Source organism: Poeciliopsis prolifica, unplaced genomic scaffold (assembly GCF_027474105.1).
Source record: "Poeciliopsis prolifica strain line A6 unplaced genomic scaffold, Auburn_PproV2 SCAFFOLD061, whole genome shotgun sequence".
In the NCBI taxonomy this organism is placed as follows: Eukaryota; Metazoa; Chordata; class Actinopteri; order Cyprinodontiformes; family Poeciliidae; genus Poeciliopsis; species Poeciliopsis prolifica.
In genome coordinates, this window is record NW_026562436.1 from 2,180,436 (window position 1) to 2,195,196 (window position 14,761).

General features: G+C 40.9%; 2 protein-coding genes across 3 annotated transcripts in view; both read left to right on the plus strand.

The window, feature by feature from the left end:
• Positions 1-640: 640 nt before the first annotated feature.
• slc25a1b (slc25a1 solute carrier family 25 member 1b) lies at positions 641-13,760 on the plus strand. Its single transcript, XM_055060738.1, has 9 exons — positions 641-1,019; positions 7,830-7,937; positions 9,687-9,786; positions 10,444-10,582; positions 10,872-10,956; positions 11,200-11,304; positions 11,389-11,504; positions 11,587-11,660; positions 12,231-13,760. Exons 1-9 carry the CDS (start codon positions 908-910, stop codon positions 12,343-12,345), a joined length of 954 nt encoding a protein of 317 aa, XP_054916713.1. The 5' UTR covers positions 641-907; the 3' UTR covers positions 12,346-13,760.
• Positions 13,761-14,185: 425 nt separating this feature from the next.
• pi4kaa (phosphatidylinositol 4-kinase, catalytic, alpha a) overlaps positions 14,186-14,761 on the plus strand; it is a 40,114-nt gene continuing 39,538 nt past the window's right edge. For both annotated transcript variants that reach the window (XM_055060630.1, XM_055060631.1), the window contains exon 1: positions 14,186-14,379. In XM_055060630.1, the coding sequence (XP_054916605.1) occupies positions 14,281-14,379 (99 nt within the window). In that variant the 5' untranslated portion in view covers positions 14,186-14,280. The remainder of the gene's footprint in view (positions 14,380-14,761) is intronic.

Below are 14,761 nucleotides of genomic sequence, written 5' to 3' on the forward strand. Positions count from 1 at the left end.
CTTGGAATACTTTGCTTTATGTGCATTGAAAATATAATATGGATTTCATTTCTGAAATGACTGACAAACAGTTGTGAACTTTAAAAAAAAAATAATATTCTAATTTGCTGACATGTACAACAGAGGAGTACTAGGACCAAACCTAGAAAAAATAGAATCATGAGAATAAAGTCATAATAATATGAGAATACAGTCATAAGATTCTGAGAATATAAGGTTGTAATATTATGACTTTATTCTCCTGTATTTCAAATGTATTCTCATTTGAGTTCGTTCTCATAATATGACTTTATTCTCATCCATTCATGTATTTATTACGCCCTTGTCCCTTGTGGGGCCCGAAATGTCCACCGAGATAAATTCTAAGTGTACAACTTGAGTAATCATGATTAAATAGCATACACAAATATTTGAAAAATATTAGAAGCATAAAGTTCATTCTAAAACAGAATTTAACATTTCTATCACTGATTAAGGTATTTTCCTTTCCATATAAAACTGCCGCAAAACTCTTTGCCTGGATTCCCAGTAAAACAAAAACAGTGCCCTCTGCTGGTAAACTCTGAGAAATAATGTCGGTCCACCTTAAAAATAACAAACATGGCGTTTTTCCGTGTTGGTGGGGCGAAGTGTCACGTCCTGTCCCGCCCGTCGGCGCTTTCAAAGCCCCGTTAATGCCACGGAGGGAACTTTACTGTCAAAAGTCCACAGACATCATGAACTCTTGATACACACTAAGTCCAATGGTCAACATCGCCTGGCTGGCCTTTGGATGTCCGCGGCGCTGCTCCTGCTCAAAGCAGCCAGTCTGCATGACGACTTCAATAGAACCGAGCGAGAGTGAGGCGGACAACTAACTGCGCGTGTTGACTTAAACAGAAAAAAGTTAGGCCGAGGGACCGCAGGCATGTCTGAACCGAGAGGATTTGTGAGTCCGTTTCACCGACCGCAGTTTTTGGCTGCTGCAGCCCCGGCGGGGAAAGCCAAGCTAACGCACCCGGGCAAGGCTATTCTGGCAGGTAAGGACGGTCTGACAGACAGCGGAGCTGAGCGCCGGCCGGCCGGGGGTTCTGAGCACCGGCCGGGGATCTGAGCGCCTCCCGGGGGTCTGAGCACCGGACCGAGGTCTTGTGTTCACAGTTCCACCGCTGTCAGTCACTGGACTGGAGCGTGTTTCCTCCTTTCACTTCCTAGGGAAACACTTTTTTAAGGACTACCCTGCTAAATTACTAATGAATGTGAACATCTAAGAAAGTATGTGCGTTAACCAAGGTATTATCAATAATGTTGTCAGTGTGTTTCTTGTCTTTTTATAGTTATTGCGGAACAGGTCATGTTTCTGGTCCAACTTTAGAATACATCGGAAGTGTACAAGAATTTAAAAAAATCCCCAAAAGCTTTTTTTTTTTTTTTACCCATGAAATAAGACACTCAAGATAAAATACTGGAGCCATTGTTCTCAAGGAATGTTTATGTACTTTTGACCTCTGACCCTTTCACATTGGTCAACATTGGAAATACAGATTCCATAAAGCCAAAAATCTGTTTTAAAGAAAAAATGTCTTTATTTCACAAGTTGCAAAAAATTTGATGCAGATTCTGCTTCGTGTAAACAACTATAGTTGAGGTTTGACCTGTTTAAATATTTTCTTTAGTGAACTAGGGATCATAAGAGTCCAGAATCCTTAATGATGCTGTGAATTAAGCCTTCAGTTAGCTCTGAATCAGAAGCTCTGAATCAGCTACCAGCTTCAGCATCATGTGCGTTGCTCGTGCCATTCCTCCCCCTGCAAGAGTAGTTCCCTTGGCGGCAAGCCATATCACGTTGATAGATTAACCTAATAACGTTTTGGAGCCGTTCTCTGTTGTTTAATTGCACTGACATAAAAATCCTTTTGAGCAGAACACAATCTAAAGTTGCGTCGCTGAGGTTTAGCAAGTTCAGAACTTAGTGTTTGCACTCAAGCATGTTGTCATCCTCACAGGATGATTATCCCCGGTGCCCTGTGAGGTTCATATACACTAAGACTTGGATCTGCAACCTTCACAATACAAACAGTCATTTTTACCCTCAGTCCAGCGCCGCAAATGTTATCAAATCTTTTGCAAAGAGACATCTTATAGTTGTTTCTTTTATAAATTTCTAATGACCGCAGATATGTATCTATTTTTTATAAAAATGTGCTGTTATTTTTAACAGCACATTTTTACATAGGCAGAAAGTAACCACTTTCTGCCTATTTTCAGGTTTCTATGTATGTAAAAAAAACCCCCAAAAAACAGCATGTTTCCAAAAAGATGTCTACATTTTTTTACACAGGATGTTAATATTTGCACATAGTTTCCAGTATAATAAAAGGAAACGTAGATCTGAATAAAAACGATTGCCACTTTTATTGTAAATCTGCTGTGAAAAAATTTAAGGTAATTTAATTGAAAAATGCATTTGTTGCTCGATCTTTTTTTAAAACTGCAGCTGTTTCTCTGTCATTTTTGGTCAAAGTTTTCTGGAGCCGTAGGATGTAGACTCCTGCATTAAGAAGACAAGACCCAAATAACCTAGGACCACCCCGTCGATGATTTCGTAGCTTAGCAAGCCTCTGATAGGTTCATTCAAAACATCTGAATGATGTGTATGCAAGTACGCAGGTGTGTAGCTCTGATGTATGTCTGGAAAACATCTACATTTCTGTCAGTCATGTCTGAAGACCCAACAACTGTTGAGAATAAAAACACTTCATTTTAATTGTAACATTGAATTCAGACAAGAAGTTAAAGTTTGGTGATAGAAATGGACACAGGCCATCAGCTCACCACCAAATCACTTCAAAGGCATCATGGGGGGTCCACAGCCTGACCCAGTTACAGCCGTTCCCTTGGGTGAAATGGGCCAAAATTCCAGCCAGCTATTGTGTAAGAACACACAAAGTGTTTGACCCAAGTCATAAAGTTTAAAAGCTGATTCTGCCAAATACTACTGACTCAGTTACTGACACTGACTCATTATTCTGGGATTTGGCAAACATAAATAACTTTAGCATGAGGTAATGTCAGACAGTAAGGAAATAAATAGTCTTTTTGTCCATTGTTTAAATATCTGGTTGTAACTGGACCCTGAGGTAGTGACCAGTCTGAATATGCTTATTAATGTGCCCTCATTCATTTTGTGGCATTAATGAGGGAGGAAAAGCTCTCCAGATCCTCTTTGATGTGGATCGATGTATGTCAGCAGGGATCTTCGGTTCCTGGAAAATTGCCCGTCTGCTATGACAAGAAATCCCCACCGTAACTAAACACAACAACTTTATTGTTAGTGATGATTAAATGCAGCAGACGAAATACTTTTCGATGACAGCTGAATGGAAGTGTGTGATCAGAGAAGGCTTTAGGATGGTCCTAAAGCTGTTTGATATTTTGCTCTGAAACGTCCCACTTTGCATCAGGGACTCGTACCTCAGACTTCAGCTCCCTTCGCTCTCCTGTCTCCCTAGTCAATCAATGACAGACTGTCGGACTCACAGATCAGCGTGTCCTAGAGAGTAATCTATCTGCAACGTCGCGTCATGATCACCGTTTATAAAATATTGAATGCAGATTCAGTTAACAGATGCAGTGACTATAGGACACTACCGCTACTGATCACGTTTAAAACTTCAATCAGATTCACAGTCGTCGCCCGTTGTTTTCCTGAACATGACTCCCCGTAGTTCAGTCGGTGTTTATCAACCTGCTCCCCTCATTGGGTTTACTCAGAGGCCCGCGGTCACAAACCACGATGACGAAGCACTTTGCTCCCAGATTACAACATGCCTGCGCCGGCCCAGGCTCAGTTCAGGGGCTTAACTTTCCTTCCCCCCTCTGATGTTACAAACAGATTACTTTTTTTCAAACTTGTCGTCCCTGTGGAGTGGTCAGGGTAACAGTTGAGGGCATAAAAGCAACAAGCTTACTCTATATATTTATATAAGACAAAACATGGTGAAAACACTGTAGTCCTCTTACTTTGCTACCATAGACTGGTTCACTGCACATCCACTTGTTAAAAGCTGCAGCCCGTCTCTCGAGCGAATAAAAAAAGGAGAATGGACGAGTGAATTACTACACAAGGATCAACTCTATTTAAATAGAGCAATGCTAGAGATTCTGTGTTGGATATTTCTAGTTCTAATTCTACTTCGGACCTTCCCTCAAACGAGATCTTAACTAAAACGGAGCTAAAACAATTAATTAGATTAATCGTGATGGATTGATTCATGGAAATAATCACCAGCTAATTTAGTCATCGATTAATCGTTGACTGCAGTGTACAGACTCCAAAAAGGCTATTTGCCTGAGGAATGACATAATCAGAGCACAAATTAAGCCAAATCTGTACACATGTATATAAAATGTGTGTAAATGTGTTCGATACAGAAATCACTAACTTTAGTTTCACCTGGTTCAAATTCTATGAAAATAAAACTGCTATTGAACACCTTTTGTTATTCATCGCTTAATAGTAATCAACAGATTATTGATACACTGTATTGATAAGTCAAACATGCTGTAGATTGAAGTTTGTTTTTTTAAATTTGAGATGTTGTTTTGTTGTTGTTGTTGTTTTTGCTAGGGGCTAGTTGTGTTCACGGATAACCTAAAACCAGCAAATAACCATGTAGGTATGTAGGTCTCGAATACTTTAGCAACTCGTTAGGACACTTTCTTTGTTCCTAACGTCCAAAGAAAAACAATTCTTTGGAGAAAAATACTTCATTCCAAATGTCAAGCTGACATATGTCACCAACTCTGTCAACAGCATGGTTGTGACCAGTGCACTGCTCCAGCGTGATGCATATTGCATGAGGTTGTTTCAGACCTCCAGCACAAATGAATGCAGATTTAGCTTGTTGTTCCTCTTCCGTCTCTATGTGTCTGTGTGCTTGAGCCGTTTAGACCACAGGGAGAAGTAACTGCATCTTCAAACGTCAGCATCCCATTCGGCGATGTGGAGTTCTCACTGAAGCGACGCAGGAGCGATGATGTGAAAGGTTGTCCCGATGTTGACTCAGAGAAGAAGAAACTAAATTATTTTCAGTATTTGTATCCTTGTCAGATGTCTGTAGAGACACCTAGTAAGTGGACAAAAATAGTCAAATTTACATCGCATAGGCCTCAGCCATTAGGCAGACAGCAAGATGAGGAGTTATGAATTATACTTCAGTCTTAATCTAACAAATTTAGACTCAAAATGGTAAGATCTTACGGTGCCGTCGTTCTTCTTGCCGTATATGTTGTTTTAGCTAAAAATGTGTCCTAACTAGGGCTAAGCAACAAAATGAAATGCCTATTGTGAAGCTCTGTATCCTGATTACTGATTACATCCTGAATCCATGTAAATTAGGATGAAGGTTGCAAAATTCAGTGTATCAGTTCATCAGGGGTTTAAATGTTATGTTTTCTAGAACAACACTCTAGTTCAATTGGAGGCCAAAATTGCAACATTTATTTGATTCTTAGCTGCTGCGGTTCACTTTCACATAGACTGTCTCAAACGACCTAAATCCTTTGAACAACCCGTTCCTTCTTTCGCCTGTGGCGGCGCTGCACCAAGGACTGCTGAGGGAACTCACACAAAAACCTCTGAGGAAGACAATGAGAGCAACTTCCTCCTTCACAAAATGTAAACATAAAAGGAGTGACATCAGATTTTATTCATTGTAGGATTACATTTTTTTTCCATCTTTAGTATTTCTCCCGCCAGTGCTAGATTCACGTGTTTGTTTTGACTGTATCTACCCAGAATGCCCTGCACTTTAGTCCACTTCCTGCTTTTGAAGCGGCCTCCAGGCCGCCTGGCATTCACATACGCATTCAAACTGCACCAGTGCACTGTAACCAAACCAAGACTGAGGTTTTCAGGGGGACCAGAGTTCACTTGTATGGTCCTCATCAGAGTTTGATTGCGCATCTCCCCAGATGAACCAGACTTTCCAGGTAACCGAACTAGAGTCGTAGTAAAGCAGACTAAACAGGGCTGTGAATGCTTTCTTAGTTTGACCGTTTATGGCCAAAAGTATAATGCTCTATACACATGTTTGCGTTCCTCCGAGTTGTCACATTATTATTTTCTGAATTAATCAGAAAATTAGGTTGGGCTGCTATCAGTAGAAGTTTCTCCAAGTATTCTTCGTACCTACGTGAGCCAATCTTCATTGTCGCAGACAAAGCAGCCGCGTGACATAGCATGAGACTGAATACCGTGACTATTAAATTAGAAAACGTTTCAATGGCTTGTTTTTACTAGTTTGATGAATTCTCTCTGGAGCCTGGTTATCTCTCCAGTATAGTGTGTTTTGGTTATTTTCATCCTGTTAAAATGATTTTTAAATCGACGAAACATGTTTGAACTCGATAAACTGGTTCTTTGTCTTTCCCCAGCTTGAATATGTGGACCACTGCAGGTACTGCCAAGTCTTGTCTGTTGATGAGTGTGTTGTGCACTGTGATTTTGATCCTGGCTTAATGTGTAGCTAGAGCTTCTGAGCCGCTCTCTAACTACACTGCCTGGGTGTGTCGCATCCAGCACTGTTGGCACATTTAGAACAGGCTTTCATGAAACACTAGAAGGTTTCTGTGCCAGCCCTGGTTTGGGAAGGCTGCAATTCTGTGGTTGTATTTTGCACAAAACCCCCCGACTTGTTTGCGTTGATTGCTGCCTTGAACCACTGCTGTGCTGAATTTCACTGCATGACTGTTTTTTTGTGTGTTTTTTGTTGGAAATGCATGTTAAGAGCATCAACACACTGCCTTTTTTATTCATAGGGGTACATTCAAACTAAAGCACAGTTGTTGTCTTTTAATGATGCAAACCTAAATATATATATATATATATAGTCATCCCATTTTATCAGTGTGTTCTTTATATTAGCTTCCTTCCCTTTAAGCATACAGTACACCTCTTGTTTGCATTACAAAAACGTGTTCACTCAGACACTAAATCTGCTCTGGTGGCTCCCAAAGTGCTGATCAGGAGGTTACACGCCCCCTTTGACTTGGAGCGGGGCCAAGGGGCGTATCTGAAGGCAGAATCACACTGAGGTCAGCCGAGCCAATCAGCTGCAGGCGCCATGTTTGCTGTTCAACAGCAGATGTGTGACTGCAAGGAATTTAAGGTGGAGCGGCTCCTCTTGGTGCCGTCCAGTTTCACAATCCAGCACCGGATTCACCAACAACTCTTTCTTTCAATATTGCTTATACATCTGTATGTCTCACATCATGTGTAATGCTGTATTCATGTTTTGAAAGCATGTTGTGTTGTATTTTATTCTGTGTGACAGAATGTTTATGCTCAGTTGTGTTGGATATGATGAGTATCCAACTTTTGTAACTTTGCAACTTCAAAGTTACATAAATTTAAATAGAAAGAAAATTCTGAATGTTTTTCACATTAGTTACATAGGATCTATCAATACTTTTCAGAACTGACTTCTGAATGTACTGACATACTATTTAGGGGTATGAAAATAAAGGGGACTGACCACAAGTGCATGCCAGAAACTTCAGATTTCATGTGTTTTTTATGCTATTAATTCATATCAATGTGGATGATTTTTAATTTTAGATATTTTTTGTTGACAATTTCATAGAATACTTTGATCTATTTTGTGCGTAAATTTTTTTTTAAAACAAAACTTTAAAAACAACAAGACATGAACGGGACATTTTTTGTCCCGTGTGCTGTTGTGTGTAAAAGAGCTGTCGTGTTCCTCGGCGGCTCCCTCTGTGTTGGTCCTATGACCCGGTTTCGCCACAGGAAACCGTCCTCACCCAGATGTTCTGTGTTCACTCAGGCGGGATTGCAGGAGGCATTGAGATCTGCATCACCTTCCCAACCGAGTATGTAAAAACACAGCTGCAGCTGGATGAGAAAGCCAACCCTCCCAAATACAGAGGAATCGGTGAGTTTGCCCTGAGTAATGTAAACCAGTGTGGCCTAAGCAGCATTTTACTGTTTCTTTGTTGCTTTTGAGATTTTAAGTTTGTCCATGCATCTTTCTTTGTTCCAGAAACTTAAAGGTGCGGCGTCATGTCATATTTGTTTGAGCTTTACACAATTTCATAATGTTATTCCTTCATGGTGCCGTTATTCTTTCATGCATGTTTGAGAAACCGTTTAATCTGCCATGGCAACTGTGGAAAAAACAATATTTAATCTGTAGTAACAGATCAGGCTTGAGACTCAGGCAAATGGCAAAGAGCAAAATCTTTATTTCAGTCGTTTGCAAACGGAGAACACACAGTAACCACAACACAACAGCTGTACCTACAATGAGTTCTGACTTGGATCTGCAAGCTCTCACAATATATAGGACTCTCTATACAATGTGGTCACTCCCTGACCCAGAGCTTGTTGAACAGATTTAATGCACAGTCAGTAGCCACAGGGTGGACAGGATGCATCTCTCCTTACTGAAAGGTCAGTTAATTATTTAGTTGACAAACATCTTGTTCAAAATATGGGAGTTTCCAAAAATTAGGATGCTAATGGAACAATTCTCCATACCAAAAACATTGTAGGACCTTGCACGTACTCTGAGCTTCTAACATTCAATGGAGAAATTTGTTAGACCTTAGGGCTTATTCCATCTTACTGTATTTACCTAAACTATCTGTTGTTATCTGTTAACAAACACTGGCACCTTATTTTAGTCACTGACAACCTACTGGAACTTTTCCCAAGGAGAGGTCAAAAGGAAACCTATCTAACTGATTCTTTAAAGACTCCTTGAACTACACGTTTTAACAGACTGAACAATACTAGTGTTAAATGACTAAAGAATAAAAATAAAATTCTTAAAAGAAATAATAACACAATTTTTACTTCAGAGCAACCACTCAGCTGTTCAATACGTCTGGGTGAACGTAGCCACGCCTTCAACACGCAGCTCCTCCTACAGTTTCCAAGCTTCCCAGCTTCTGCCTCATAGAGCAGACCTCCCTCCTCTCTTCTTCAGACTAACTCAAATATCTTTTTAATATATTTTTCATAATTGACTTGACTATTGACTTGAAGTGAAGCAGAAGAATTAGTAAATAGTTCTGTTTTTATGATGCTTCCCCCACCATATTTAACAGTTGGAAGTGTTTCGTTTGAAAGCCGTACATAAATGGACTAAATGAGAAATGGACAGAATTTTTATCAGAGGAGTCTCGATACAACTGTTTTTTTTTTTTCTATTTTACTTCAGATATGATACGGAGATTGTGGCTTTTAGATTGAGCTTCCCAAACATTGAGGGGTGCCCAACACGGAACGAAAATCAAAAGTTGTTACAGCCTGGATTTAAACAACCAGCTGCAATTATTACTGAATATTGTGACTGAACTACTGTCACCAAGAAAAATAAAAAAAATCAGGTTTCCAAAAGTATCAAACTAGAAATGAACTCACCTTTTAAAGTGAAAAGAAAATCTTTTTATGCTCTATGTTATCACAGGTTAACTTCTTCTTCTGTTATCACAGGTTAAGAGTCAAGCAAACAGACGTTTGTTACGTCGTCAGCCAGCCTTTGACTTTTGAACCTTGGCACAGATCTTCATACCAGCCCAACTCGAAAACAAAATTCATCTGATCTTTGTGTCCCTTCAACCTATTTAGGTGTCATTACTGCTTTAAAATCTAACTTGTGTCCATTTTTTCCTCACAGTGGACTGTGTGAAGCAGACGGTGAACGGCCATGGGGTGAAGGGGCTCTACAGAGGCCTGAGCTCGCTGCTCTACGGCTCTATACCCAAAGCGGCGGTCAGGTACTGCAGACGCAACATTAAACACACACAAGTGGTTCTCTAATAAACAATAGAGTTTATGGTTTAGATTCTCTGAAGCAGCCTTTTGTCTTTCACACTGATTGTGTTTGTTGTTGATGCAATCAGTGTAACAGGCATTAGAGTAGAAAGTAAAGACTTCTGACATCATTGTCTTGTCAAAAAAATTGTCTGTTGTGTCAAACATTTTTTTTCAGCAATAAAATTGCTACGTTAGCAACATTGGTGACTATTGTCTAACCGTGTACATCCAGATGTGAGCCTGTGGGCAGGCGTGTGAGTCGGCCCTCGCTGCCTGCAGATCAAACGGGGATGATTTTCATACCTTTGCAAAAGTTAAGATCAGAGGATAAAATTGGTTTTGATTTCCCAAATTGAAGGAAATGAGAGCCAATTTATCGGCGCGTCGCTGGTGTTTACATTTATGGTGCATTGAGGGACTCCAGACAAAAACTAACCTTCATTGCCAATCTGACATATTCTGTGATGTTGTTGTTTATTTCTTTGTGAAATAAACAACAACTTTCTTCCATATTGGACTCCATCCCAGCTAAAACTTGCTGCTTTCAATTATGCAAAACCACCAAGAGTTTCTCTGCGGTGTCAGTGATGGTCTTCATGTCCTCCTCACCCTGGCAGGTTCGGGATGTTTGAATTCCTCAGTAATAAAATGCGAGACGAGAGCGGCAAACTAGACAGCAAGCGAGGATTCCTCTGCGGTCTTGGAGCCGGAGTCGCCGAGGCCGTGGTTGTAGTCTGTCCAATGGAGACCGTTAAGGTATAATTAAAAAGTTACAAGACTTTGGGGGAAAAAAATATTTTTGTGTACACACACAGGGCCGTGTGTGTGGAACTCTCTGAAGAGGATCACATTTTGTCACTTTACAATCACAAATCTTTTTAGACTTGATTGAGATTTCACATGACAGAGCAGCAGAAATTGATGCATAATAACAAAATGTCAACAAAAAAAAAATACATAGCTTTTCAAATATTTCACAAATAAATATCTGAGATATGTACTGTGTAATTTTACTCATTTAAACTCACTTCTTCTGTCTTATTAGGTTAAATTCATTCATGATCAAACATCAGCTAACCCAAAGTACAGAGGATTTTTTCACGGGGTGAGGGAGATTGTAAGATCCGAAGGTGAGGAAGGTTTGATGTACATATACTGCCCCCTGCTGGTTAACAATCGCTATGGACATAATGATTCTGCCACTTTGGAAATGATTGATTCTGCTGGGTCTGTGTTGTTTTCCTTCAATTGAACAAAAGCTACACCGACCAAGCAGTTCATCTTTCCCCTCTGATTTGTTTATGTTATTTTAATAGACAATATCCTCCTTCCACTTTGATAATGAAGAGTTTTGTTGTCTGGTGCTTCTTCAGGACTAAAGGGGACTTATCAGGGACTGACTGCCACTGTGCTAAAACAGGGCTCCAATCAGGCCATCCGCTTCTACGTCATGACCTCGCTGAGAAACTGGTACAAAGGTACGAAAACAAACCGCTGCAGTAATAAAAATCCATCTAAAGCTGCAGCTCTTTCAAACAGACCGCTTCTCGTCCCTCTTCAAGGTGACGACCCCAACAAAGTCATCAACCCCCTGATCACCGGGCTGTTTGGAGCTTTTGCCGGTGCTGCCAGTGTCTTTGGAAACACTCCACTGGATGTGATTAAGACCAGGATGCAGGTTTGCTCCCTCGCACATTTGATCCTCGCCTCAGAACTCGACCTGCAGCGCTCTTGGTGACGGGCTGTGTTTTTGTCAACAGGGACTGGAGGCCCACAAGTACAAAAGCACGGTGGACTGTGCCGTTCAAATCATGAAGTATGAAGGCCCAATGGCGTAAGTGCAATGAGACAGACTCAAGCTGGGGATAAAAGTTTCTCTTTTTAGTCTCTGCTTTGGTTGCCATGTGACGGGGTGGTGACCTGTCCAGGGTGGACTCCGCCTCTCACCCAATGATTGCTGAAGATTGCCTTCGTTCCTACTCCGAAACAACCAATCGGAACCAGGAGGAAGGTCTTTGGACTGTCAATCAGGCTGGTGTACGCATTGATCCCACCGGCACCCCCACACAGCGTGTACGAGCTCACTATTGCTGGTTTGCTGAAGCTGTGCTGATGGAAGCTAAGAGGACAGCATGTACACAAGAATGATTGTCAGCGCTAAGACACTCCTCCTGCCTGTGATTGGCTGTTTCTGACCAAGAGCGGTGCATTTCTGCAGATGACAGATTGACCACAGGGAGAAGGCAGAGGAGTTAGATATTTCCTGTCAGGTCATAGTGACGGCTTAAACAAATATGTAAAAAAAAGTATTTTCCTAAAAGCTAACTATACTGCAGCTTTAAGTAGCAAAATCAAAATTGAATCACAGTGTCTTGATGTGACATCAAGCTCTCCCCATATCCAGGTTCTACAAAGGTACCATTCCTCGTCTGGGTCGGGTGTGCATGGATGTCGCCATCGTTTTCATCATCTATGAGGAAGTCGTCAAGATCTTGAACGTTGTGTGGAAGACTGATTAAGTCGGACGCCCGCGTGCTGCACTACCTGGAGCGCTCAGTCAGTTACTAAAACAGGCTAAAAATCCCATCTTCTTAAATTATGTCTTCTAGGTTCTAACGTCCGCCTCAAAGTATTTTCAGGTAGAAATCAGAAACGTGTTGGTTTCGTGCATCATTGTTTGTTTCTGACAGCACTGCAGCAGTGCAAGCATTACCAGCCCACCTAAGAGATGCACAAATGCTGCTCACATTTGCTCTTCCCACTCGCCTCTCTCAAATTTCCTGAAGGGGGAATTTTCCTTAAGAGCTGACAGAAAAGGAGTGTGTAGATCTGCTCTACTAAAAGAGATGTTAGTGCCTGTCAGCACAAACTAATGCTGTGTTCACTCAATAAAAAGCTAACAGCCAACCCCTTATAATGTGATTTAAACAGTAGAGGAAGAAATATATACTTGAAGAAAAAAAAAGAACAACTCAGAGATCTAACATTTTAAACCCTTTTTTTTTTACTTGTGAGGAAATAGAGCGTTTATGAAATTGGTACCTAATGCAATAAATAATATGCTGCTGAGGGTCAAGTAAATAAACAAATGCCTTAATTCTGGAATGTTTGAACATGTAGATTATGTTATGAGGTGTGGTTTAAAGAGATTGCTGTATGATAACTTGTTTCATAACCTTTGAGGAGGAGTTGGAGGTGGTGTGAGGAAGGTTCGCCTTTAATTCACAAACATGTTCTATATTCATTTACACGTTGCCCTGGGAAGTGCCTGTGTGTTTTTTTTGGTTCGTTTTGAGCTTAAGGATGAGAGAAGAATGTCCTCCATCACTACAGATTTTAGGAGCGAACTCGGTTTCATACACTGTTAATTCTCCAGCTGTGCCTATGGAATTTATAACACGTTCATATCTTGACTCACCTTTATCGGCATCAGTGTTTCTTTATACTTGTTTTTCTTTCTTCCCTTCTTTCTTTTCTTTTTGCTTTTCAAATTGTATACTTTGCATTTAAAGTGCTTCGGATGCAACTAATGGTGCCTTTCATCTCTGTCCATAGATTCTTTTTGACACAGGTACCGAATTTCAGTCTTTCTCGAGTTAATTGCCTTTACTTTCTATGCCAAATGAGGACCTAATGTGCTGCAAATAACAACAAAATTGTACGTTATGGACTTAGAGATTGCAGCTTGTGGAGCTGGCTTGTTTACATGCAGCGCTAATACGTGTTTTTCTTATTGCAGTCTTTGTGTACAACACTCTATGTTTACTGTGAATTATGCTTATGTTCCATGTTAATCTCGTAACCCTGGACTCCATCACAGCTATTTAAATATATCTGGGGTTTTTGGATTGACACTAAAAATGTTCACAGACCATAGAACATCATGTGCCTTGAGTTCATTATGGATCACCACAAATAAACATGGTTCAGACTATTGGCTCTGTGTGTGTGTGTGTGTGTGTGTTTTATTTTGTTGTTGTTTGCTCACAAACTATTCACGGTGTACTATTGTTGATTTTTGCATTAGAGTGATGATGATTTTGTGAGGTGTACATGGAAATGAAATGCTTACATTTATTCAAATCCTGGAAGATTAAAATATTGAAATTATTTTCATTTTCCATAAAAATGAAATATGAAGCCCAAATCTCACCTGAATGAATATGAATGCAGCTCATTCAAAGACCTTTTACAAGTTCATGGATGAGTTTAATGTACGAATAATGACTATGGACAATACTCTAAAAATAAAGTGAATTGTCAAACTGCAGATAAAAAAAATTGCTAAGCGTCTAAAATCGCATCAGGGAAGCTGCGCGGTGGTTTGTGACCTTGCGCGGCACGGTTTGGCCGTCTCGCCCACCGTACTCCCAGCAGCCTCCGTATCCCCTGCGGTCGGGCCGAGCGGCAGAAGATGTTTGCCTCTGTGTAGCGGAGTCCGGGAATGGTTCGACATGTCTCTGAACGGAGGAGGATGCAGAGGCTTCTACTTCAACACCGTGCTGTCTCTGGCTCGGTCGCTCGCGGCTCACCAGCACGCTCCGTTAGACAAGGTACCGGTCCGGCTAGCTGCTGATGTCGGGCTCGTAACGAGCCTTTACTCTGAATTTGACATTGACGCCCTGAACTTCACTGCTCTCTCTGTACCGGGCGTGTTCCAGTGTTCCTGTGGGTCGGAACCGAGTTTAAGCTGCTCTGGTAGTTTGGAGGTTTATTGTTATTTGGAGGTTTAGCGTCGCTACGCAGAGGGTTTTGTGTCAGCTGGCTGTTTTTAACCCGCAGTTAATCCGCTCGGGCTGGAACCGCACGAGCTCCTGCAGCTTCTTCCTGTTTTACTCTCCTTTAACTTCCAATGTGCGTCATGGACATAATGTCAGAAGATCTGTGCAAAACGAACAACAATAAAAAATCTCTAAAGACCAATAAAAGTTTCAG

What these genes read in the sequence shown, in the direction of transcription:
- slc25a1b (XM_055060738.1), top strand. Translation starts at nt 908, where the DNA reads ATGTCTGAACCGAGAGGATTTGTGAGTCCGTTTCACCGACCGCAGTTT. An exon ending in GTCCAATGGAGACCGTTAAG is followed by an intron (nt 10,583 to 10,871) that starts GTATAATTAAAA and finishes CTGTCTTATTAG; the next exon opens with GTTAAATTCATTCATGATCA. An exon ending in TGATTAAGACCAGGATGCAG is followed by an intron (nt 11,505 to 11,586) that starts GTTTGCTCCCTC and finishes TTTTGTCAACAG; the next exon opens with GGACTGGAGGCCCACAAGTA.